Source organism: Centruroides sculpturatus, unplaced genomic scaffold (genome assembly GCF_000671375.1).
Source record: "Centruroides sculpturatus isolate CEXI.00-Female unplaced genomic scaffold, Cexi_2.0 scaffold172, whole genome shotgun sequence".
NCBI lineage: Eukaryota > Metazoa > Arthropoda > Arachnida > Scorpiones > Buthidae > Centruroides > Centruroides sculpturatus.
This window is the reverse complement of record NW_019385305.1, coordinates 538,293-564,321: the sequence shown is the minus strand read 5'-3', so window position 1 is coordinate 564,321 and position 26,029 is coordinate 538,293. Positions and strand designations below refer to the sequence as shown.

Below are 26,029 nucleotides of genomic sequence, written 5' to 3'. Positions count from 1 at the left end.
AAAACAGTATGGAAGCAATTTTATTCCATTTCAAGATAGTCATTCAATTTAGTATTTGAGATATTTTATAAAATTCAATTTCTTTTCATTATTACTAAAATATTTATAAGACAACAGTACAAAATGCAGGAATTTCTGCTTTAACTCAGAAGGCATACTATTAATACTACTATAAGAATGAAACATGTTTGAGTACATGATATTTGTAATAAACTAGTAAAAAGGACAACTGCATAAATTCTAGCATGCAATTAAATAATGTACTTTAATGAATTGTTTCTTATTAAATATCATTGGTAAACAGACATGGAATTTATTATTTTTTCTTGAATAAACCACTTTTATAATTTTAATTTTAACAATTATTGTTAAATTGCATTAGACATAATTATGCAAATGTGAGAAACTGGGGTTGAGGCGCAAGACTTAACATGTTCGCCAGTATCAGATTGGCGAGATCTACTCACTGTGTCACCGGATGGCTATTTTGTTTAGTGGGGAGGGTCTAGCAGGATCATCAATAAAATGTTGGCGATACATGAGTAAGAGCAACCACTTTTAAATATCAACAAGTTTAATATAAAACTAAAAGTATACAACATTACAGGATTCAACATAACATGACGTGCTAGGGATACAGGTCCCATGTTCTAGCTACAAATACACATAGAGAGTATTATTAAAACTGATTTCTAATGCTTAGTATCGACTGAGAGAGAGCGTACATAAGATTGGTTAATTATTAGTGTTGTAACAAATAGTATATTCGGCCGGAGGCCGAAAACTGAATATTTGGCCAGGATAGCCGAATATTCGGCATGATTAACGCACGTACAAAAATTGGTGCGCAAACCGCATTATGGCAAGGATCCTGCTCTCTATTGGCCCACTGTCACTACGCTTCGCCAATCGCGTTAATTCTTGGCAGTTGTAGCCGACAGACAAGAGTGTCATGGAAGTATGTGATAAAGGATGATATCAAATGACCTACACTTGTAAATAACGGAAAAAGAACAGAGAAGGACCGTGAAATGAAAATGTGAAAATAAATATGAAATTGAGTTGATAACATAATCGAACAAGTCGAGGCAGCTTATTGGCACAAAATTCACACCCATCAATGCCAAACAATTGTTGTCATAGACTTTGGAAAGCTAAATACTTGTAATGAAAGTCACTTAGCGTGCACAGGCGAAAGCCTGGGGCCGTTCGGGCTATCAAGCTGTCTCGAATCTGCGAAATCATAACTGTGACTTATATCGACATCCTATCTGTCTCTTTTCTCCGTTATCATCAGGCTGAGTCACGTAATTGTAAAATGGGAACTCTACGATGGAAAAGCGTCTAATTGAAAGTATTGTGAGCGCGTATTATGTACGTGTACGTGTGCTGATTATGATGTATGCACAGGCATACATGGATTAGAGCGATAGAGATAAGAGAAAGGGAAGAGCAAAGACGAGCGCTTAAAAAGGATAGACAGGGTCAGACCCTCAGATGTGTGATGATTCTCGAACAAATAGGTGTGTACGTGTGCTGATCTTTGTAATTATAAATTGTGAATACATGTGACTAATATTATTTTCTTTTTTATTTTTATTTTGTGCATGTTTCAAGTTATAAATAAATATAAACAAACAACACTAACTCAATAACATTAAATCTAAGTTTCAAAATGATTAATTTACTCCTGTTTTAGGTATTCAGTATTCGGCCGAATAGTGATTAAATATTCGGTATTCGGCTGAATAGTGAAAAATAGGCCGAATACCGAATAGTAACCGAATATTCGTTACATCACTATTAATTATCATATCTCTGTGCAGCAGGGTGTAACTTCATAGGCAAATTATTCAGAGAACCAGGAAGATGCTGGGACAACACTTACTTACTTCACAAAGATAGAGATAAATCCATAGGAACTTGCTCGTATTGGAGGATACAACACAAAGTAAAAAGTTATCTACTTGTAGAATGATTGTCGTGAAAATTGGGTGTGCTATCATTATATCCTCATCAGGTGTGGGAATTTGGTCAGGTGATCTTTTGTTGAGTGATGATACTTAGACTGGGCTGGGCTGACTAGGACGGTGAAAATCAGTCTACTTCAGACAGATAGTTTACTATTTATTTTGATTGTTTTTAGATTCTTACAGTGGACTTGGTTAAATGTCAACTTTCCCACACATTAACAATTAATTGTTATAATTTTAAATTGAAACTTTCGCAAATCGAAGAGAGGGGGAAGGGACTTGTTGTGTCAAGGACCCTCTCTAACATGAGTTCCTAGTCGATTGTTTACTGTTAAGAATATAATTTGCTTGTCTATTTTCCTAATTCTGTGGTCTAACTCATCTTTTCACTAAAATTTACAGAAACACACGCTCCTGGATCTCACACAAGTCCATTGTATGAAATTTATAACAAGTTTGAAATGACATTCAATTATTATAAATTTTTCAATAAAGCAGCAGCAATTATTAACAGTAATCTAAATACCATAACTAACAGTTAAACAATCAATAGATATCTTTTTAGTAAAATGAAAACTGGATGCTATAAAATTAATTGTTTTACATAATTGAACACAGAGCCCTCAAAATGTGTTTGAATTATTTATCTTTAAAATAATTCAACAGATACAGAAATCAGTATGTACTGTTCAAAATATTTTCACAATTCAAAATTAACCTCAAGGCACAATGTTCTTTAGCTTCAGAGATGGTCCATGCAGCCATTGACAGGCAATACAAACTTTAAATCAACTTCTTGTAAATAACCTTACAGACATCAAAAACCAGCAGAAATAAAATTTAATAATTAATAATAAAAATAATAGTAATTTTATTTCTGCTGTCTTTTGGTGTTTGTGAGATCATTTATTTGCTTATTAAGCCAGTATGCCTAGAAGTGACTTTAATCAAGTTCTTGTAATTTACATGATTTCTATTTACAATCCCAAAACTTTTATCTGATAATCATACTTTGAAACATTATTGTAATGCTACTAGGAATTGCATTACTTGTAAGTGGTTTACTAATAACCAGTTTTAAAAAAAGCAGTAATTTGATAAAAATAGATACACACAATAATCTAAAGGAAAATATTTATTTGTTTATACTTTCATAAATATTCACTTTTATATATATATAAAGACCTATGTGCTCCAATAATTATTTGTGCATTTCCATTTGTTATATCAAGCCAATTATTCCAGTGAGCTTTTGGAGTGAGCCCTGAATGAAGTGTCAAATGTTTTTTTTATTTAAACTGTTAAAACTGTATGAAGTTTATGTCATTTTTCTTTTAAATTATTACTTTACAGTTCTTTACAATTTTTGAAGTATCATGCTACAGATCTAAGCTGGACAGTTTGATGATTTGCCACTGACTCAAACATAAGAGCTGACCTACAAGGGGCTAAACTGATAAAGCTGTCTCACTATGTTGAACACCTTTGAAATCTGGAAGCACTTGAAATTTACAAAGCTGGGTTACATGCCAATTGCATTAACTCTAATGATGCCATCAATGTGTGGAATCACATGCATGGAAGTACTGCTATAAAGGAACGGGTAATGCCCACACCAGCAGTTAGAAACCATGCCCCCACCCTCAATTGATTTAATTCATATGTATGTATATCATTTTTGTATTACTTATATCATTCCAGCACCATGGTAACACACATGCATATTTTTGTATACATACATCTGGAGTGTTCCATTGGTTTAAAAATCTGTTTGTGCTGTTCCATTTTTTAAAAATAATTTTGTAATTTTGTTCTTCACATTCACATGTTCGAATCCGACTGGTTTTTTAAACCTAAAGAAGACCGAAAGTACGGTCGAAAGCATTTGTTTTCTATTAAATATTTACTACTGAGCTTTTGAGGTTTAAGAGTGTTAATTTATATACGATCCAGTATCTATGTAAGAAAGTTGTTTTAACAGTTTGATGATTTGTTTCTTCACCTATAACACCCTAAAGTGGCCTAACAATTGTAGTTGACAAAATTGAACAAATTTGTTTGAATGTGAGTGCTCACTGCCCATTTTTTAATCATAGCAATTAAAAAATACAGCATTACAAAACTGCTGCTTTTCAATAAAGAAGAAAGAGAATTCAATTATACACAATGCACTAGCGATTTAATTATAGACTCACTGCCAAATCAGCAACTAAATCACCAGTGAGCTCAATTTTGCATTTGAAGTTTAAAAATTACCAGTAAAAAAAGGTATTAATTTATGAATAATTATCAGGTATAGAAACCAATAAATTACCATACAATCAACATTTTAACAGTACGATTTCAAGTTAATATGCAAAAGCATGAAATTTACCAGATATGTAGTGTAAGGAGTAGATTCTAACCTATTTTGTTTTGTTTGGGAATCATTTTTTGTTTGTTTTTTCTATTTATTTTAGGGCATTTTATTTTGTTAAGGATAGACTTCTGCACCTCATTCAAACAAAATTCTGAAACTAAAAATGAAATTCACCTTACTATGATAATTGCTGAGGGCAAATTGAATGAGTCATCGACCTGGAAATGACATCTCAGGAAGAACTTCCAAAGGGAAGTTAAAAGAATGATCTCCAAACTCAAATTGTCATCAAAAATTAAAAGAAAAAACAAATTATGTGAGATTGATGACATGACATGAAAAGAAGATTGCTAAGTTTAAATAAATGTTAACTATTGTGTAGGTGTAAAAATGTAATATCACCATCCCAGCACTATTAGAAAAGAGATGAGCTGCAAATAAGACAAGGTGAAGCTAAGGATCCAAGCAAAGTTAAGGAAAAACACTTTCGAATTAAATGGCGTAGAAGTTTCTTGGTGATGGTTAGGCAAGTTAATTATAAGATTCTTTTGTGAACTTTCTATATACAGTCCAGTTTCATATTTATTGTTGGCTTTTTGTGGAGATAATTCTAAGTTAATTTTAAGTTCCCAAGTGTCAGAAAAGATTTTTGTACATAATTGTTTTTCGTTTTGATTAGATAAAGTATCTTTTTCAAATTTTCTAACTTATTTTGTATTGTACGTTGTAAGTCAAAAACTATTTAACAGAATTTTGTTTTCCTTTTTTATTTATAGTAAAGTAACTATTTTGGGCTTTTCATACATTAACAGAACAGTAATTTTTTTTTGTCCGTTTAAAAGTCCAGGTCTGGCACCAACTGACCCTTGTTTTTGGTTTATGTAATGCACATTAAATAATTTCCAAGCTTCTGAAAAAATAGATATTAGGCCAGGAACACACATGTGTAAACTTCGGCGTAAAATCTAGCATAAAACAGAAAGCATAAAAATTTTTCTGAAATTTTGGCTGAAACATAACTGAAAAAAGAGTAGAACACGTCTCTACTTTTTACGCTGTAAAACTTTTACGCCAAAATTCCTCCAATAAAGAGAAGTGTGTTTTGTGACGTCAAAGTAGACATGTGGTTTTTATTCTAACAATGGCGGCAATGATTGCCGCCAAATGTCCACTTTTCGAGACCGTCACAATTGTAGGGTAAACCATCATGGTTAACCCTACAATTGTGACGGTCTCGAAAAAGAGAAAAATAAACGAAATAGAAGAGTTTATCGAACCCAATTGATCACATCAGTGTCTTTATGACATAAAAAGTGCCACATATAAAGACAGTGTTTAAACAAAGTGTATGCACAGCCATAAGTGCTAAATTTCAAACAACAGGTAGGTCTAGTAAAATCAATATATAATATTTAGATCACATGTTGTTTATTTCAATTTGGAATACAAGTCTATTAATTTAAATTTTCTAGATTATGGCAGAGGCAGCAGAGAAAAAATGAAAGGTACAGAAGGATAGATATATGAGAGAAAAAAAATTAATAAAATGTAGCACTTAGTAACAGTGGTATTTTTGATCGTTAAATTGTAGTTCCAGAATCAACAAATTATTAAATTCATGTAAATCTTGCTCTCGAAATAGTTTCCTAACCCACCAGTGTCTATTTTGGCATTTTTTAATAAAATTATTTCTTAATACAGTAGAGCTTCGATTATCCAAAAGTCAATCATCCAAAACAATTCCAGTCCGCAAATTTAAATTTTCGCCAGTGCTGTGGCGCAGCAATCTTTGGCTATGTCTTAGGCTACTCAAATATTTTACGTTTTTGATACTAAATTAACTTCTGAAGTATAATTTTTTATTGTTTTTATATTTTTCAATATATTTATTTTGTTCGTACAAAATAAAAAAATAATTTTTAATAATACAATAGTTTTCGTTAGGCTTAACATCAACAAAAATTCAACGCAAAGTGACACGGAATGGAGAAAAATGTCAAGATGGGATAAATTAATATATTTTTTCGTACATAACCAGTTATCCGAAACATCGATCTTCCGAACAACCCCAGTCCCCAATTGATTCGGATAATCGACGCTCTACTGTATCATCAATGATTGAGTGGAATACAACCACCAACAAATATCATCATCAGATACTGACAGTGCCATTTCACTAAACTACATATGACGATGTTACATTTCCATTTCCTATTTGGCCAGAACTTTTACTTATGTGTGTTCTGGCATAAAAGCATAAAACAGAAACTGAACTGAAGGCTGATTTCTGATTCAGTTTTCTGCCACACAATTTTATGCATGTGTGTTCCTGGCCTTACAATAGTATCACACTGAAATATATGTATGCATGTTTTTCAGTGAAGTGGATAATAATTCTGCTTAAACATAGCTTTACTGGATAAAAAATTGCCAGGACAGATAAGTTTAAACTTACAAAATTTAAGAAAGATTCTAAAGTTTTACATATTGAGGCAGATTGAGGGAAGTATGTCATGTTTACCAATACATGAAAATTTCAGAACAAATGGCATTAATGAGGCTACATTAAGTTGACTTTGTGCCTGATTTAATATGCATGCCTCAACTTTTGAGAGAGAAAAATGGTGCATATTAGAATCAACAAATCACAATACTTAGAATACAATACTTACATTATTCACAAAGCAAATTATATTATAAAAGTTAAAAAAATATGTATATAATAAAAATGCAATTTGTTATTCAAAATGAAAAATAATTAATACAGATTTTCTTTATTACATGCAAACTTTGCCTAGTAAACTAATGTAGCTTAAAATTATTACTTTTTTTCAAATTTACCTTTTAAAAGAATTACTGGAGATATGCAGAACTCTCAAACTATTATCATTTACAGAAGCTACATATTCTTCCTATAACAATAACAAAAATCATAAATTTGAAAAATATTAAAACTTAAGAATGCTTAATATTTAAGTAGTTTACTTTAGATCCAAATGAGACACAGTTCTGTTTGGGAAGCACAGGTTTTAAAAGAAATCTTTTTTGTTTTACATTTCCAGCATTAACTGGAACATGAAACAACCTATAAAAATCTATAAGTAAATTTGCATATATGTTAGTATAAATTTATAAAATCTCAAAATTGAAAAAACTAAGAAGTAATACCTTCATTGTTTTTCTTCACAATCACATACCAAGAAAATTCTTTATGTGGAATATAAAATGCTTTGATTGGATTTTGGAAATTTAAGTTGTATGTCTAAAAGATAAAAATAATAAATAAAAAGAAAGAAAATTACAAGATATGTTTCTATGCATGGAAATGTAATTAATTATATATAAAATTTTTTAGAAGCACATGTTACCTTTAATATTAAGCCATCTTCATATTCCCATAAAAAAACTTCTCCATCTTCAGAACACGTAAAAATCTATTAAAACATTTTACAACAAAAATTTTAAATTATTTTTTGAAATATAAAAAGAACTATTCTATTAATTGAATTAATCACACATTAGACAAAATATTAATTATTATAAATGTGATAAACAAAAATAAGAATAAGAAAAGTACAATTATAAAATAAACAAAACCCAAATTTTATTTAAGATTAAATGTATTTGGATATAAAGTAGCAGCATTTCATTCTCTTCTTCATTGAGCATATCTGTACTCTTCAACAACTGATGTCAAAAGGAAATCAGTTTTATTGAAAATACTGCAATTTCATTTAGCTTCTCATGGTGATTATTCATAACCTTTCTTACAATTTTCTTTGTAGGATCCTTTCACCAACAAAAGCAAACAATATGCCAGAAGCAGTTAAGAACCTCAACATAACACATGTAACTCTATTAACCTATTACAAAATCATTCCAAAAACAAAAGGTCAAAGTTACTACAATCTGCCAGCCTATTTTCTAGTCTTAGAAATAAAAAAAAGTGCTCTCTTAAAAAAAATGATCTTTTGATGAGTAATAAGAAGGAAAATCTCAGCCTTTACATCAGCAGTACCTATCACATACTTAGGGTCAGACTTACCAAACACAGAGATTATCATCATAGAAAAACATCTGCAATCTTTGCCAAAGAGCTAATCTTCAACAGAAATACTATTCATTTGGCAAGATGCTAAGATTACAAAAACTATTGCAAGATATCTGGACTGCTGAAGAACTTATTGCAATCATGCAGATCCCTTCCTACTCAAAAGATGAGAAAAATTGGACATTGATACATGGATATGGCTAATAATCTCATGAAGCCAAACTAAAATATTGGAGTATTGTACATAGTTTTCAAAAATATTAATAAATAATTCATTATAAATTGAAAAGTGCTACTTGGTATTATCATTAAAACATTATGACAAGAATTCTCCGGAGTCATTTCAACAATGATCATCTGAAGCCAATATAAATCAAATCTCTATTGAATGTATTGTCACAAAGGGGAATGGCATATACTCCCAGGGTTTTATTTATATTTAGTGATTCTTCCCACAAAGTGGAAGGACCATTTTGTAAAGTGAAAATAGCAGAGGTTAATTTGTAAGTGATATTGTACCTGAGTCTGTTTATATATAGATGATAAAATGTGATTATATTGCACAATTAAACAATCTACTTTTGTTATCATTTGGATATACTATGTCACTACTCTTCAGACTCCAGTATGATTGCTATCAATGCCCTCAATAAGTTGCCTAGAAACCTCATGTGCAGGGTTTAAGCTGGGAAAAATTTTTCTGTAGCAGTTTAGTTAATTTTACTAAAAAAGTTGTAGCAAAACTTTAGAAAACGTGGCTGACATTTCTCATCTGTGAGGCTGCTCAGAAAAATACACAATACATTATTGTTTCAACATTTGTTTATTCACATAGATACTGTATATTATTATTACAGTGTACTGCACTGTTAATGAATAGTGAATCTATCATTACAACTCACAAGTATCATACATTATTGAGCAATTATTCTTAGTTTTGATTCACACCAGGCAACAAATATTAAATGAAAATCAAATACAGGTATCCCTCGGTTTACGCCGCAGTTCCGTTCCTACAAAAGCCGGCGTAAAATGAACCCGTATTTACAGGGAGGTATAGGGTTAGGTTCTACATAAGTGAAAAATAAGCTAATAATTTTGTTTATTAATACAATATAATACAAAATACATATAAATTTTTAATTTTTAAAATGTATTTTATCATAAAATAAAGTAAAATGTTTTTATTTAAAAATTTTAGTTTCGAATTTCTTACATTTTTCGGAAAAAAGTATCCATCTTTAATTGTTTACATTTTTGATTTCTTTCATTAAGAATTTCGGAATATGGTCGAATATGATGCTCCTTTTTACATTTGCACTTCGCTCCCAACATTGTCTAACTCACAAACTTCATCCGTCAAACTTTCCTTAGTTGAAAGGATACGTTAACCCGACGTAGAGCTACAGACGAGCGAAGACACTGATTGGTCGACCACCGGTCGCCGTAGCGCATATATAAGGTCAGTTTGAGCGGGAAAATTCAAGGTGGCTAAGGAGAGATAAATATCGTCTGGCCAACGAGAAGTAGATTTGTCTCACTAACGATAATTTGTGATCGCCGGAAGTGCTATTGCGTCGTAAGGTGTTTTCCTGAATGAACTGATACGGGATACATTCATTGGCGCTATGGATTCGGACGCCATTTATTGGACTATTAAGTTTAATATCTTGACTCGTGGGTACCTAAACGTTTAGTATTTTAATATTAATTTAATGCAAATGTATACATACCCAGTAATATTAAACAGAAAAAATAAATATATTTAATAAAAATCTTTGTTTTAACGAATGTACAATGACGTGGCTCGGTAAATACGTCAACACTGAAATGAAAATCAGTCTAGCGTAGGGAAAATCGGGAAATTACACCTCGAAATGGCAAATTTGCAGCAGCGTTATTGTGAATCGGCGTAAATTGAACCAGCGTAAACCGAGGGCTACCTGTACCTGTCTTGGAGGATCATTTATGGAGGTGTTCAACAAGTTGTTAACATTTTTTAATTGGATTTACTTTTGAATTGGAGTTGTTGTTAATTTCATTTCACAGAAACCTCTTTCATGTTCAACAGTGTGCATTGGGAATGAAAGAACAAATTCAATAACTGTTGCTATATGAGGGTAATCTCAGAGAAAGTAATTTACAACTGTCATTTTATAAACTTTAGCTGATGACATATCCTTACAACTGATAGTAACAAATCTTTTAAACAAATCCCACTCTATAAGAAATTGTGTTTTGTCTATTCCATTAAACTGTATTTGCAAAAACTTATGAATATCTGCCATTCCAGTATGACCATATCAGTAAATTCACTTGAGTCTGAACTCTGAATATTTCTTGACAACAGTATGATAAACAGTTTCAACTGTTCCAAATCAGAAAGCCTGATTTCTAAATTGGCAATCAAAGTAGGTAGAAAAACCCATTTCACATTTTCCAAAGAACACTGTTCCTTTAGATAGTCTTTTATCACATGACCATCAAACATGAATTCACAATAACTGAGACATCACTGGGCACTTTAGCTAAACAACATAGTATAATAACAAGTACAGTATTATTGCAGATTGTCCAGCATGTCAGTCTATCTGAGGAGACCACAAAATTATATATTTCCATATGGTAAAAACCATATGTGAGGATATACATCCCTCGGTAGAGGACACGTAAAAAGAAAAAAGTTATGTCATATAGTCTTATAGATGCCAAGTTTTATTCTAAAATTGTAAAATTATATACTTATATTCTATTTTATTCTGTAAATGTTTTAATTTTTACTTCTTTCAAAATGAATTTTTATTAGTGATGTAACGAATATTCAGTTACTATTCGGTATTCGGCCTATTTTTTGCTATTCGGCCTAATACCAAATATTTAAATCATTATTCGGCCGAATACCGAATACTTAAAAACAGGAGTGAGAAATAACAAAATCACAGTAAATTAATCATTTTGGTATTTAGATTTAATGTTATCGTGTAGTGTTATTTGTTTATATTTATTTATAACTTATAACATGCACAAAACAAAAAAGAAAATAATATTAGTCACATGTATTCACAATTTATAATTACAAAGATCAGCACACGCACACACCTATTCGTTCGAGAATTGTTGTACATCTGAGGGTCTGTCACTGCCTATCCTTTTTTTTAAGCACTCGTCTTTGCTCTTCCCTTTCTTTTTCCTCTATCGCTCTAGACCATGTATGCCTATGCATACATCATAATACCCCGCTCACGATACTTTCGATTCGTCACTTTTCCATTGTAGATTTCCCATTTTACAATTACGTGACTCATAGCCTGGTGATAATGGTGAAAAGAGACAGATAGAACGTCAGTATAAGTCACAGTTATGATTTCACAGATCCCAAACAGCATGGTAGCCCGAACGGCCCCAGGCTTTCGCCCGTGCATGCTAAGTAACTTTCATTACAAGCATTTAGCTTTCCAAAGTCTATAAAAACAATTGTTTGGCATTGACGGCTGCAAATTTTGCGCCAATAAGCTGCCTCAACCTGTTCAATTATGTTATCAACTCAATTTCATATTTATTTTCACATTTTTACTTTGCGGTCCTTCTCTGTTCTTTTTCTGTTATTTACACGTGTAGGCAGTGGCGTAGCGTGAGTGTCAGTCGCCTGGGTGGAGGAAAATTTCGCCACCTTATTTAGGTATTTCAATTTAAAAGACTAAAAATCAGTTTTGTCACAGAACAAGCAATGAAAAATTCCATGATAGTGCAGCGACCTGTTTAAAATAGCTGTATTGGATAGTGGTGGTGTATATGAATGCGAGTGAATCATGCAAGCGAAAAGAAAGGGGGGAGAAAGGTCAACAGGTTGTGCTGGATATCCTCGGATGAAATTACCTGGACGGCGAGCCAATTCCCAGACTGTCCGAACGATAGCACTATTGTAGGCACGATGCAAATATAGATTAGAATGGTTCAAATTTTTACAAGATATTATTATTATTTATTGTGAAATTTTTCCGCTCCTTAAAAAGTGCCACCCAGGGCGGGCCGCCCCTGCTACACCACGCCACTGTGTGTAGGTCATTTCATTGTCATCCACATTTGATATCATCATTTATCACATACTGCCACGACGCTCTTGTATGTCCGCTACAGCTGCCAAGAATTAACGCGATTGGCGAAGCGTAGTGACAGCGGGTCAATAGAGAGCAGGGTCCTTGCCATAATGCGGTTTGCACACCAATTTTCGTAGTGTATTAATCAAGCCGAATAGTTTGGCCAAATATTCGGCTATTTGGCCATGCTCCTGATCAAATATTCGGTATTCGGCCTGAGGCCGAATATACTATTCGTTGTAACACTAATTTTTATCTGTTAGACTAGGATTATTTCTTATTTTTCATGTAGATGCCCAGTATTCAATGCTTATATTTATTTTATACAAGTTTGTTTGTATCACATGCTGTAGGCCAGATCACATTTCACATAATAACTTGTAGTTGGCATCGTAATAAAAACCATAACCTACAGATTAACTCATTAGTTGTCAGTCAACTTGTTAAAATAAAAATTTCTTTTAAATCTCATTTATAAGCCAAATGAACTGCTGAATTATTGGGCTATAATATACTACAGTCCAATATTTCAGCAGTTCATTTGGTTTTACTATCAGGTTTTTGAGCTGATGTTCACACAAATTGGATACTACTGTTAAGTTAATTTTCATTTATATTTCTTTGTTAAATAAAATGAAATTAAGATACAATCACCTATCAAAACAAATTTTGAATGTATTAAACATTTATAGGTTCAGTTTTTGGGAACTGTTGCTTTACATGAGTCAATACTAATTTTTTACAGAGTAATTATACATGGTATTTCCACACAAATCAGATATTACACTCTGTGATTAAAAATCTTTAGCATTTACTTTTGTCATTTTAAAAAAATACATGGCTTCTCAAAGAAGCCAGGTGGCATAACTGTCAATGTTTTTTTCTGTTACTTCACATGTTATACCAAAAATAAAATCAATGGTCTGCATCACTACATTCAATGACAACAATATTAACTAGTACTTGCCAACTTATAATGGCTTATTCTTTAATTTTTTTGAAAACTATGACTCTTATGTAAAAATTATTTGTTTTTTCATCTTTGAAATGTCCTGCTTAGCCTATTTAAGCATGCATACCAAGCATATAAGAGCATACTTTTATTTGTGCCAGCTTGTTTTAACTTATAAGAGCACAACTATATACTGTTGTGACAATGTTCTAACACAGTATAATTCAGTGACATATCTGTAGTAACCTTTATTTAAAAAAATGTTTCCAATACAGTGGGTGATCGGATAACAAACACTTTCATGAAAGATTTTTATGTTCAGACAATGAACACCTCACAGAACAAACACAAGAAGCAGCAATGTAAAATAATGAATATCGATTGGTCTTCCTTTATCTTCAGGCAACAATTCAAAACTTTTTGGAGCGCAGGATATGTTGACATCAACATTCAACCCAGTATATACTGATTGGATAGTATTCCCCAAACTTTGAAACTCTCCCTTGTAATTCCAACCTTTTATTTTTCTGACAGAAACAATTCTTTTATGTTTTCTTCTGAAAAAGTGGATTAATGTTGATATCTGCTAATGTTGAGATCTTTTCAAGAAGTGGGAGGATGTCACAACAATGGTCTTAAAATGACATCCAAACCAAGTTGAGGTTAATAGGCTTAGGGATCTCTACAATTACAATGCTATTAATTACTTCTGAAAAATCCTGAAGACAGAAAAGCAATCGACATTGGACAGATTCTTTAACCCCCACAAATGGAAAAAACACGACTAATAAAAATGCAAGACTGTGTATTTTTATTATTACATATGAATAAATGTAGTAAAAAAGTATATATTTTTTATTTTTTGGGGTCTCCAGAATGAATTAATCAAATTCCCACAGAAACCTATGTAAATAAATAATCAGTTAACAAACAATTTGGATAGCAAACAAAGTTTTGGAACAAATGTTCATTAACTGATCACCCACTGTACATGTTTTTTAAGTACTTTACAGAATATAGTGTTGATATTGCTCTGTCTATAAGAGCATAATGTTGCATACATGAAAATATAGTAGCAACATTTTAAAAAAATTCTTTATCAGCATTACTTTTATTACTGAATATTCTAGTTTTTAAATTAGAATACTCAGTAAACTAAACTTCTCTAATTTAAATTAATTTGGGATAAAAATTCTCTGCAATAATTGTACTATCTAATATTATACTTAATAACTTTGATACAGTAGTAATCAGTCTTAAATTACCAACCTGAAACAACACTTCTGGATTATGCTGAATGGAGACAACAGCAGTTTGATGTCCAACTAAATCTCTCAAACATTCTCCTGTGGCTGTGCAAAATACTTTAACATTACATCCATATGGAACAAAAAGATATCTGATGATAAAAATCAATTCATTATAGCAATCATTGACCTAGTACTTTAAAATGAAATAAGTTTACTTTAAAAACCACCATAATTACATTTTATCAAAAAATCTAAATGGAAAATAGATATTAGAGAGGTTGAGGCACATGTATTTAGCCCAAAACGTGTACGAGTAACGGGTGAGTGCTGCCATCTGGCAGTTCTGGACCGTCGATAATGGCGTTTGCTACGTGTAGCTTGGTGAGTACACGATCGGCTTAAACGTCTTCATTTTTTTTGTGTTTGGGGTTAAAATTATGATTTATTTTGCTTCCGCCATTTTTTTCAACTTATTTCCTGTGAGTCAATGCGTGATGTTCACTGAGTCACGTGATGTTATGAACGTGCACCTCAATGATTTTTACTTGGACTTGAAACGTGTAATGTGTACTTCTGCTACCCGTACACGTTTAACGTTTGAACTTGTGCCTCAACCTCTCTACTTATTTATTTTATTCTGCTACCCGTACACGTTTAACGTTTGAACTTGTGCCTCAACCTCTCTATTAAGCTAAGACAATTGAACTTAACATTTAATAATTTGAATTGAATGTATGCAATAAAGTAATTAATTAACAAGGTTAATAATGTATTCCTTCAACAAACTTTAAACACTCTTTCAGAAGGAAAATGTCTCTTAATTTAAAATAACTAACATTTTTGGCCTTCTTCAAAGACCTGCATCAGACTTACAGAGAAAAAACAAACACAAACTGAGAATTCCAAATTTAGGATGTTTTTTGAGATTATACTTCTATATTAGAAAAATGTTTGATTTAAATGCTATAATTTGTTTTGCATCTTCCCAATTGATCATTACCTGAAGCTCATTTACACATTAGTACAGTTATGGGTTTATTATTGGATATATCATCTTTATGTTCTGCAATCTTGTGAGTCCAAGATTTATTAGCTTCCTTTACGAAGTATTCAATAAGACTAAAAATATTCTGAAAGACTTTCTATATTCTGTTTATTTTTAAGAGTCAGTCGACAATAATAAACTCACGCAGGAATCATGCGATCGCTAAGGACAGGGCTGAATTGAAAAAAATATTCAATTTTTTTCAAAATAAAACACATTAATTTTAAAAACATATACAATTAGAAAAAACATAAAAACTAATGATAAAGGCAAGGATTATAAATAAAACATATTTTAAATACTAAATATAAAACAACTTATTAAAAAATAATTAAAAGTAAATAAAATCAATTCGAGAAATCGCCGTCACTTTCATCGTTTAAATTAAAAATGATTCATTATTTAATTCTATCATATTGTCTAACCGCCACATATTAATTTCAACCTTGTCTTTAACATGTTCAACGCATTTTTTCCATATTTCTGGCATTATTGTTCCCATAGCCTCATAAAATAATTTATACATTTCTGAAAATTTAAAGTTAGTATTTCTAGTTGCTACATACCATTTGCACATGCCAACTGAACCTCCCAAACAACAAACCAATACTGCCCTGTTGATTAGTATGCATCAGTGCATCTGGTAAAGTGAGCGACTAATCACAAAGCATACTTTGAAGAACACGTGACAGTTACTCGTTGAATATTGTTTTGGAGCACTGTTGAAAATAAATAGACTATAGCTATGTACATATGTTGTTTGAGTAAATTAATTTGGTGGTCATCTGAATGTTTTATTGGTTACTTTCTCAGAAATTCTCGGCTCCGTTTCAAATGAATTGCCTCAAACAATAGAGGCATTTCACCATTACTCTCAAACTCTCAATACATGTTTCAACCAACTGTGACAGAATAGCATACCTAGATTACACTTATTTTAATTTTAAAAAAATATATGAAATTATTCAAACTTCAAGACAGCATTAAAAATAAAAATTGCATTATAGTGAATATTTTTTTTTTTAGTTTACTGTATAAGTTGGTGACCCCACAGAAAACCCATTGTGACCCATAGGTTGGGAACCTGTGGCTTAGAATATTGTCCTAGGTGGGGTGTTTGGCTATATACTGATACAATATCCATGCACAGAATAAACAGTAATAGTGACAATACCAATTCCTGATGCACACCAACAGTTATTGGAAAAGGTGAAGTTCCAGCTGGGCACCTCACCACACTGGTGTTGTTGTGGTATAAAAGCTGAGCCCATTTCATATAGGATTCAGGTACATTGTGTGCTTGGAGTGTTTTCAATATGTGCACATGTGGTACTTTGTTGAATGCCTTTTCCAAATCCAGAAAAGTCACATGAATAGATTTATTATTTTTTATGTTAGTATACAGACAGCATGAATGGTATCAATTAATTTGGAGTTATTTTGACAATTATGCTTAGGCAAATGTCAAGGATACACTCAAAGATTTTCATTGTATGACAGACTTACGATTTGTTGTTAAACTAAGTGCTGCTCGCAGCGATGCTGTTGAGAGTGTTGCTAAACTCGTTTTCTTGAAGCGCAGCAATCTAACTGGTTTGAGGTTAAATCTGCAGTGCTTATTTTAGTTGCTTTTCTTGCTGCAACAAGATGGCTGCCTCCACAAGGAAAATGTGTCAAGTTGATTTCTTTTATGACATGACAATAAAAGTATAAGATTTTGATCACCTTGATTCAATATTATGTTTGTACTAATTTTTCTTTTAAAATACTCATTAGTAAAATAAAATATTTGATAAAACTTTTATATTTAAAATGTTTTACTATCTACTTTATGCTGCAGAAACTGCTTGCATTAAATTTAAATTGTTAATTTTACCTCTCAAACAAAGTCTTATATCGCAAAAATGAATCACTTTTAAAATTTTTGAAATTAAATAATTCGCAAAACATTTTAATAGCCGCATTGAAATTTGCCATTTTAAAACCGCAGCACTGCTATGAATGAATTGTTAAAACACCTTCAGCAGTGATTACAGCAAAAGCAGCAGTATTGCTCCACAAGTGCTGAATTTAACAACAAGCCGTTATTGCAGCGGTTCCCAACCTTTTTTCATTAGCGTACCCCGTGACATGTCATTTCTCTAGATTGTACCCCTCATTTAAGAAATTTAGTGAGTAACAGTATTGTTAATTTTACATATTGTAACTTTAAATTAAAAAAAAAAAAAAAAAAAAAAAAAACTAATTTATAATGTTGATAAAAAGAATATATTTTCGTTCATACATGTAAAAATAAATACATTTACAATACAAATATAAAAATTATAATAAAAATAAAATTGCACAATAAAACTAACTTGAAAGTATTTGATTTTATATTAAAGGAGTTCAGTGTGAGCCTTGTCCTTGTTTTTTCTCACATAATTTTTTTTATGTCAGGTTCGATTGATGTGAGGTATAATCTCAAATTTGGATCTTCAGCTTATTGCGATTCTTATTTTTAATTATATAGATAGGAAGAAAAAGCTCTTTCCACAAGCACAGTACTTGTAAATGGCAAAAAAAACTGAAGTGCTTTATCAGAAGTAGCTCAAATTCTTTGTTAATGTCTACCCAAAAGTTAAAAAGATATTTTGATTTAAATTGGCATTTTAAAATCGAATTGGTTGAAATTTCGATCAAATTCTCTTTTTCCTTACTTAACAATTTAGCTACCTGAAAGTATTCCTCTTCAAATGGATTTAGAATCCAATAGTTTGTGTTGTCAGGTTTTGGAAAGTATTTCTGGAAATCCGATTTTAATCCTCGTAGGCTAAATGTTCAATTATTTGTTGATTTAATTCTGGAGAAAATCATAATTTGTTTTCAGATAAGAAACTGTGCAATGTTTCAAATACTTCAAGTTGACTATTTTTAATACACGATTTCCAAAAATCAAATTTTTTAATTATAGATTCAATTTTGTCAGACACAGTAAATATCGTTGTTTTATCTTGGAATGCCAAATTTAATTTATTTATATGTAGAAAAATATCTGATAAATATGCGAGAGCCTGAAGCCATTTATCGTCATAAAATTTGGATGAGAGCTTGAAAGGATTGCTTTCAAAAAAACTTATACCTCACGCCTAAGCTCAAATAGTCTGGTAAGAAATTTAACCACGAGATAGCCATCTCACTTCTGTATGAAGGAGCAATGTAGAATGAAGACTCATCATGTCGTCACAGAGCTTTGAAAATTCTTGAGTTTGTGGGCCTTGATTTTATAAAATTAACCACTTGGACAGCTTCATCAAGAACAAGTTTCAATTCACAAGGAAGGCTTTTAGAAGCTAAATTTTGTCTATGGATGCAGCAATAGCTCCAATTTACGTTCGGGGCTACTTTCATTACACGACTGCGAAGACCAGAGTAAATACCCGACATAGACTTGGCACATCGGTACATAATCCACAGCAGTTAGACCAATCAATTCCCTTTTCTTTGACGTAAGAATCAATAGCATTAAAAATATCCTCACCTCTTGTGCATTCTGACAAAGGATGACAAAGTAATAGGTTTTCTTCAATTTCGTTATCGACCAAATATCTTGCTATAACAAGCAAAATAACAAAATTGGCAACATCTGTGCTTTCGTCAACTTGAATAGCAAAAAATTTACTGTTTTTAATTCGGCTCATTGTTGTCATTTCAACATCATCAGACATCGCTGAATTCTTCGAGATATTGTATTGTTCAAAAGAGGAATGTTGTTCATTTTAGGTACTTGGTCTTCTCCGAGCATACAGCAAACAGCATCTTTTATACAGGGAAGAATCAAATTCTCAGCTATGGTATGATTTTTGCCACATTTAGCAATACAGTAACTAGCTTCAACGGCATTTTCGAAATTTTTGTCAGATGGCAGGATGTACTACTTCAAACTCGACTTACTCATATTTTGCTCCAAGCGTTTAAAAAAATTATGTTCCTTGTTTTTATAATTGGGATGCTTCATTTGTAAATGTCATAGGAGTAAGGAGATTTCATGCAGCCATTAGATAAAACATCTCCACATAATACACATTGTGGTTTAGGACAGTTTTCATTTCCTATATAAGTAAATCCATATTTAATATATTCATTGCAGTACTTTCTGTTTTTCTCTGTTTTCTGGACTTTTTCAGTGTTTAGATCCGAAGTGCTGTTGTCTTCAGAGCTATTTGCCAATTGAACCCTTTCCACATTATGTGTTAGCTCTTTTTTTGTTCCTTGTTCCAACCACAAGTTATCTATATCTAATGATAACTCAAAGATGAAATTAACGTATCCAATTTCAAAATTTCTCTCCGTTGCGTGTTGCCCTGGATTGAATTTTTGTCGATGACTAACAAAAATTTCCCGTTTATGAAAAAAATAATCATGGCTATCATATCGTCTGAAAATATTTTCTTATTTTGCACAAACAATATATATATATATTAATAAATGTAAACCGAAAACAAATTATATTTTTGAAGTTAGTTTTAACATAAAATTATAACAACTAGTGCCATCTGCTTTGAAAAACTTTCCAATGCTGAAAGTTTCTCGGAAAAATCTAGAGAAACTAGCTATGTCCTTTTCCTTGCTAACAATAAAAAATATTTTTTATAAACAAAAAAAATACTTTTTCGAACAACATGTGGGGATATTATTGAGAGATAATAATAATTACGGTAACACCCCACCATCAAAAGTCCGTAGCATAATCACTAATCACATATAATGATATCCCCACCACCATTGACCGACAGCACAATATTTATTGATCTGTTGCATTGTACAATTGGCAGCATAAGTTTTTATTTCTATTTTTGCATTTTGAAATGTATAATAAAGTTGTGATTGTTGCAAGGAACATTTTTTACCTAATAATTTTTTAATACTATTAGTTTGTGATACATAATATATTATTTTTTCTGCCATAATAACTCTTTTTTCTGTACCCCTAAACAACCTATTGCGTACCCCCAGGGGTATGCGTATCATGGGTTGGGAATCACTGCATTATTGGATGGTAGTTTGTGCATTCACTGACATCTCCCTTCTTTTTCCAGATAGATATGGTGATATTAGTTAGCCATCTCAGGTGGTCATCTAGCTGCTTTTGTGAAATTAAATAATTATAAAACAAAATTATTACTCCAGTTTATTTTCCTGATTATATGAAACAACAAAGAAAAATGTCTCACTAATAAAAATAATTCTTAAAAATTAACTAAAAATATAAAAATGAAACAGATATGACTTTATACAATAGGTTTATAATCATGAGACTAATGACCTTTATCACCTCTCAAACTATCTGTAACTATCAGACAAAGCTATTAATCAATAAAAGTTGATTAATAGTCTTGGTGTCTGTTTAATTGATAAAAGTCTGTGGATCATAACTTATCAGACTGTGGTCACACAGACTGTTCGAATCAAAAGGAGGTGAACCATGTGTCAGGAAATATGATGTCACTGCTCTATTATGTGATGCCTCCAAAGTTTGGTCCAAAAGAATGAAGCCTTTCAAAAAAAAGTTGTCAGGAAATATATCAGAGATGTCACATGGCTAAGGTAGTACATTTCTAGGTATTCGCATGATGTCAAAGTAAGGTCACAACAGATTTTGTATGCATCTGCCATCCAACATGCTATTTCGCAATGAAAAGAAGCTTAAGCAATGGCATCTCAAACAGTGCTCACTTGATAAGTAGTCCTATCATTTTTTGTTTATAGCACTTTTTATATGAGTCACCTCCAAAGGTTGTTTGTAAATGTCTGTCAAATTTGTCTCGCTTAAAAAGATATTAAAATAAAATGTGTAATGATCTGCTTCTATAGTTTTTCTCAAAGATATCAATGGAACCATCAAAATTTTTCCAAAACATTTCATATGACTACAAAACAGGACATTCCAATTTTCAACACGAGTGTTGAGTATTGAAACCAATAATTTGACATCATCAACGATGTTCCAACTTCAAGTACAAAGTGCTTAGTTCTCAGTTCCATTCTCAGCAAGATGGATTTCATTCAAATATTGCACCAATTACCCACAATTCATTGGAAAGTAGCAGTCAACATATCTGTTGAGTGCTGAGTATGTTGAATTAGTGTTGACAACAGCACCACTTCAACGTTGAAAAAAGGAATGACTTTTAACAAATGCTGAGATCAGTGCTTAGTCAGCGTTAAAAATTGGAATGTCCCAAATGTCACACAGATCAGCAGCTTAACCTTTTTGGTCTTATGGCCATCTTCATTTGGAAAGTTACATTTTAGGATTGGAAGCAAGGATTGATGATACTCTTAACTGATAACTTGAACTAGAAAATATTGATTTGAAAATAAACGTTTTCAATTTCATTAAATAAATTCTTTAAAAAATCTGTAGAACTTAAAACAAAAAAAGGCACTGAAACTACTTACTTAGATTTGAAAGAACAAAAAACGGATTTACATTTAATACGATCAGATCCTGCTTTCACTTTCACTATTAATTTACTCGCGTTTTCTTCGTCTTTTTCTCTCTTTACGTTATGGTATTTGTCTAATTCACTCATATTTATTGTCTTGTTCACTCAGAAACTACAACGAACATATTGTTCAAGTAAAAACCAAAATCCACGTGTTTTGTAAACCATGTGAACAGGTGTGTTTCAGCGCCATCTAACAATACGTAACTACTTCAATATTTTATTTAAAATAAATATTGTAAAATATATTACAACATTCATTTTAAATTATATTTGTGTATTTATATTAGTATTTAAATATATAACAGTTTAATATATTATAATTAATATTTACAATTATTTTTTGTTTTTAGTTCTTTCCACCCTGTGGGCACTAACAAGAGCAGTAAGAGAAAGTCTTGTAAGTAGTGCTGTGCGATGTCTATAATTTTAACATCGATGTCAAACATCGATGTTTGCCTAAGCATCGATGCTAAATTTCGATGTCGGATTTCACATCGATGTTTGATCGATGCCCATTGGAACATCGATGTTCAATCAAGATAAACTCAAACAGTTTAAAAAAAACAAAACTTAATTTTATTTTCAACTTGTATAGTTCAATTACAGTTCCAATGCATACAGTTCTTCAATTGATAATGAATTTAAAACTAGAAGTTTATGTACATTCTTTGGCTTTAAAGAACTCCGCTTTTTGTTGATAGTATTTCCAGCTTTGGAAAATAATCTTTCTGCTGGAACTGAAGTGGCAGGAATGCAAAGCCACTTCATGGCAAGTTCACATAAATTATAGTTAAAAAATTTCATGGATTTCCACACATCCAAAGCATTACTATTGTGAGGCACAATAGGGTCATCTAAAAAAGTATTAAAATTTGAATTTAAAGTTGCATTTGTGTTAACATTTCTATCTTAATATCAATTTTTCTGGATGACCAAAGGTCATCATCTTCAAGTTTATTTTCTGCATTATTGTGGAAACTTATTTGAGCCTCAGCAGAGGGAAATTTACAAAGTTCTGCATTTACACATTTAATTGCATTTGCACAACATGCTGGACTTTTAAAATCTAGCTTTTTGAACCTTGGGTCTAGTAATGTGGAAACACTATATACTAACTTCGTCTCAGTGGATTTAAAACGGAAATCAAGATTACTAAAACATTTTTCCAGCAACTTCTTTCCCACATTTGTTTCTGTAGAAACCTTGCAAAGTGTATTAAACATTAACCCTAAAAATGGGATAATTTTACTGATGGTAGTGTGAGTTTCTGCTGAAATTTCATTAGTTACTTTATAAAAAGGTTTTAGTACTTTAAGCGCATCATTCAAAGCACTTAATTCTCTACCAGAGAGCATGTCGGGTGCCCCTGGAAACTTTTGCAATGTTAGTGTAACAAAATTTTTTAGTAGTACAAATCTCTCAATCATCAAGAAATACGAATTCCATCGAGTCTCAACATGCTGAATTAATTTTAATGCCACAGAACCTTTTTCATTCTGCGATGAGTCGGCGTAAACAGACTAACATGGCAGAGTTGAGGGTGAGTTTCAATGAGTGTGAGTTCGTTCACTGTTAAAATAGTGTAAATTTGTAAACATATTTGCAAGAACTTTGTTTCATCGCAATTTCTACTAAATTCCCGGACTGTCCGGGTGAAAACCGAACAGGTGGTAACACTAGGAACAAAGAATGAACTGCATGCATCGATGAATCAAAATTCACATCGATTCAGGATCGATGTTTCAAAAACATCGGAAGGTCGATGCATCGACGAACAAAAACATCGATGTATCGATGTCACATCGATGCATCGCACAGCACTACTTGTAAGAGCATGAGCGAATCTGCATAGGGACTAATAGAGCTTAGCCCTGGGCCCCAAGAGTCAAGGGCCTACTAAAATTGAATTATATCATAAATTTTTAATACTTTTTCTTTAACAATGAGCACTTATCGTATAGTAAAAGATAGTTACAGTAGAACCTTGATTATCCGCCCTAATTGGGGACTGGGGTTGGTCGGATAATTGAAAAGTCGGATAACCGAAAAGTATGAAAAAATCCATTATTAGTGTAGTATATTATTATATCCCATGTAATTAGTATATTAGTATATTAGTATATCGCTATTTTGCGTTGAAATTTCATCGATGTTAAGCCTAACAAAAATTTTTTAAAATAATAATCGTCGCTATTGTATCGTTAAAAATTAAAAAATTAAGCTTCGTTTAAATACTGGCTCCCTTTCATGGTCGAATGAGTGTTGCCAGCTAAAACACGTAAAAATAATATTAAAGTAGTCAAGACATAGCCAAATATTGTAGCACCACATCACTAGCGGACATTTGAAATTTGCCGACTAGGACGGTCGGTTAACCGAGGGGTCGGTTGATCGGGGGTCGGATAATCGAGGTTCTACTGTAATATTAATAACATAATAATAATGATAATTTATAGCAGGGGTGTCCAACCGGCGGCCCAAGGCAAGTTCCAATGCGGCCCAATAAACGTGTAAACAAAACCGACAAAATGTTTTAATTTTTTTATTATTTATCTATTTCAACGGCATAAACTCAAAAAAGAAGTTTCACAAAGCCGTAAACCTTTATTCATATTTTATTTTTGAGTGGAAAGAAAATATTTTCAAATACTTGGAAATGTGTGAATGACGAAGGATTACTAAATAAAGCTGGTGTTGTGACCAGGGCTGTGGAGTTGGGTAAAAATCTACCGACTCCAACTCCGACTCCGACTCCGAATCCGACTCCAGCTAAAACACCAAAACTCCACGACTCCGACTCCATAATCCTGCCAGGGCTGTTGAGTAGCGTAAAAATCTACCGACTCCAACTCCGACTCCGACTCCAGCTAAAACACCAAAACTCCACGACTCCGACTCCGACTCACTGATTGTGACTCAAAGGATTATAGACCCAAATTTGTAAAAAGAAGGGAAAGATGAAAAAAAAAAAAACAAAAGATGTAGTAGTGAGAAAGGTTAAACATATCTTCTGTTGACCCTTAATTTTCCAACCTTTTTCACTTTTTGTCCTTTCTCTCCTTTCCCTGCACTTGGGTCTATAATCCTTTGATTCACAACTACAGCTTTATTTAGTATTTTTTCCGTTGCAAGATTTGGCTACATTGAGCCAAATGTGGCTACTTTTTTTGTTTGACGTATAAAATATCATTTGGTGCTTTGGCTATTTTTTGGGCTACATATTATTTATAATTATATTAGTTGAATAAAAATGCACTTTAAAATAGTGTTTCGTCGCTTTTTATTAATTAGAAACCCAAATATAACAAATATTTGTGTTTTTCAAATAAATTTCCGTTTGTCTCCTTTATAATAAATGAATTTATCTATTTCTAAGTAAAAATTGAAAGTGTCTGTAGAAGTAATTTTTAAAATATCCTTTTTCTTGATAAAGTTTTAATACTTATTATTATAATCCAGACATGTTAATCCTTAAATATACTTGTATATTGGGCTACAAGTATATATTATATGTACTTGTGGCCAAAACTCCTTGGCATCTTCCAATGTGGCCCAGAGAAACAAAAAGGTTGGACACTTCTGATTTATAGTATTATTTGAACTAGAGTCGATAGCAGTGGCGTGCCGTGACATTTGATGATAGGGAAGCTGTGTTTCTGTAAGAAGCCGACATCCAGGGGCAATCAGTCAATTGCGCGTCAGTGATGGTCTAGGGTCCATTCGTATCGTTTATTCGATAAGCCAGTAAAAACCGTAGACTTCTCTAAATGCATTTTTAATATCACAATTACATTCCGAATCGCTAGCCACG

At 32.0% G+C, this 26,029-nt stretch overlaps 1 protein-coding gene across 1 annotated transcript in view; it reads right to left on the bottom strand.

The window, feature by feature from the left end:
• Window positions 1-22,480, bottom strand: part of LOC111637414 (WD repeat-containing protein 75-like) — a 43,657-nt gene extending 21,177 nt beyond the window's left edge. The window contains exons 1-6 of the mRNA XM_023382900.1: window positions 22,169-22,480; window positions 14,702-14,831; window positions 7,701-7,766; window positions 7,501-7,594; window positions 7,318-7,427; window positions 7,174-7,244 (exon numbers count right to left, since the gene is read on the bottom strand). Coding sequence (XP_023238668.1) covers window positions 7,174-7,244; window positions 7,318-7,427; window positions 7,501-7,594; window positions 7,701-7,766; window positions 14,702-14,831; window positions 22,169-22,302 — 605 coding nt within the window. The 5' untranslated portion in view covers window positions 22,303-22,480. The remainder of the gene's footprint in view (window positions 1-7,173; window positions 7,245-7,317; window positions 7,428-7,500; window positions 7,595-7,700; window positions 7,767-14,701; window positions 14,832-22,168) is intronic.
• Between the last annotated feature and the right edge of the window lie 3,549 nt (window positions 22,481-26,029).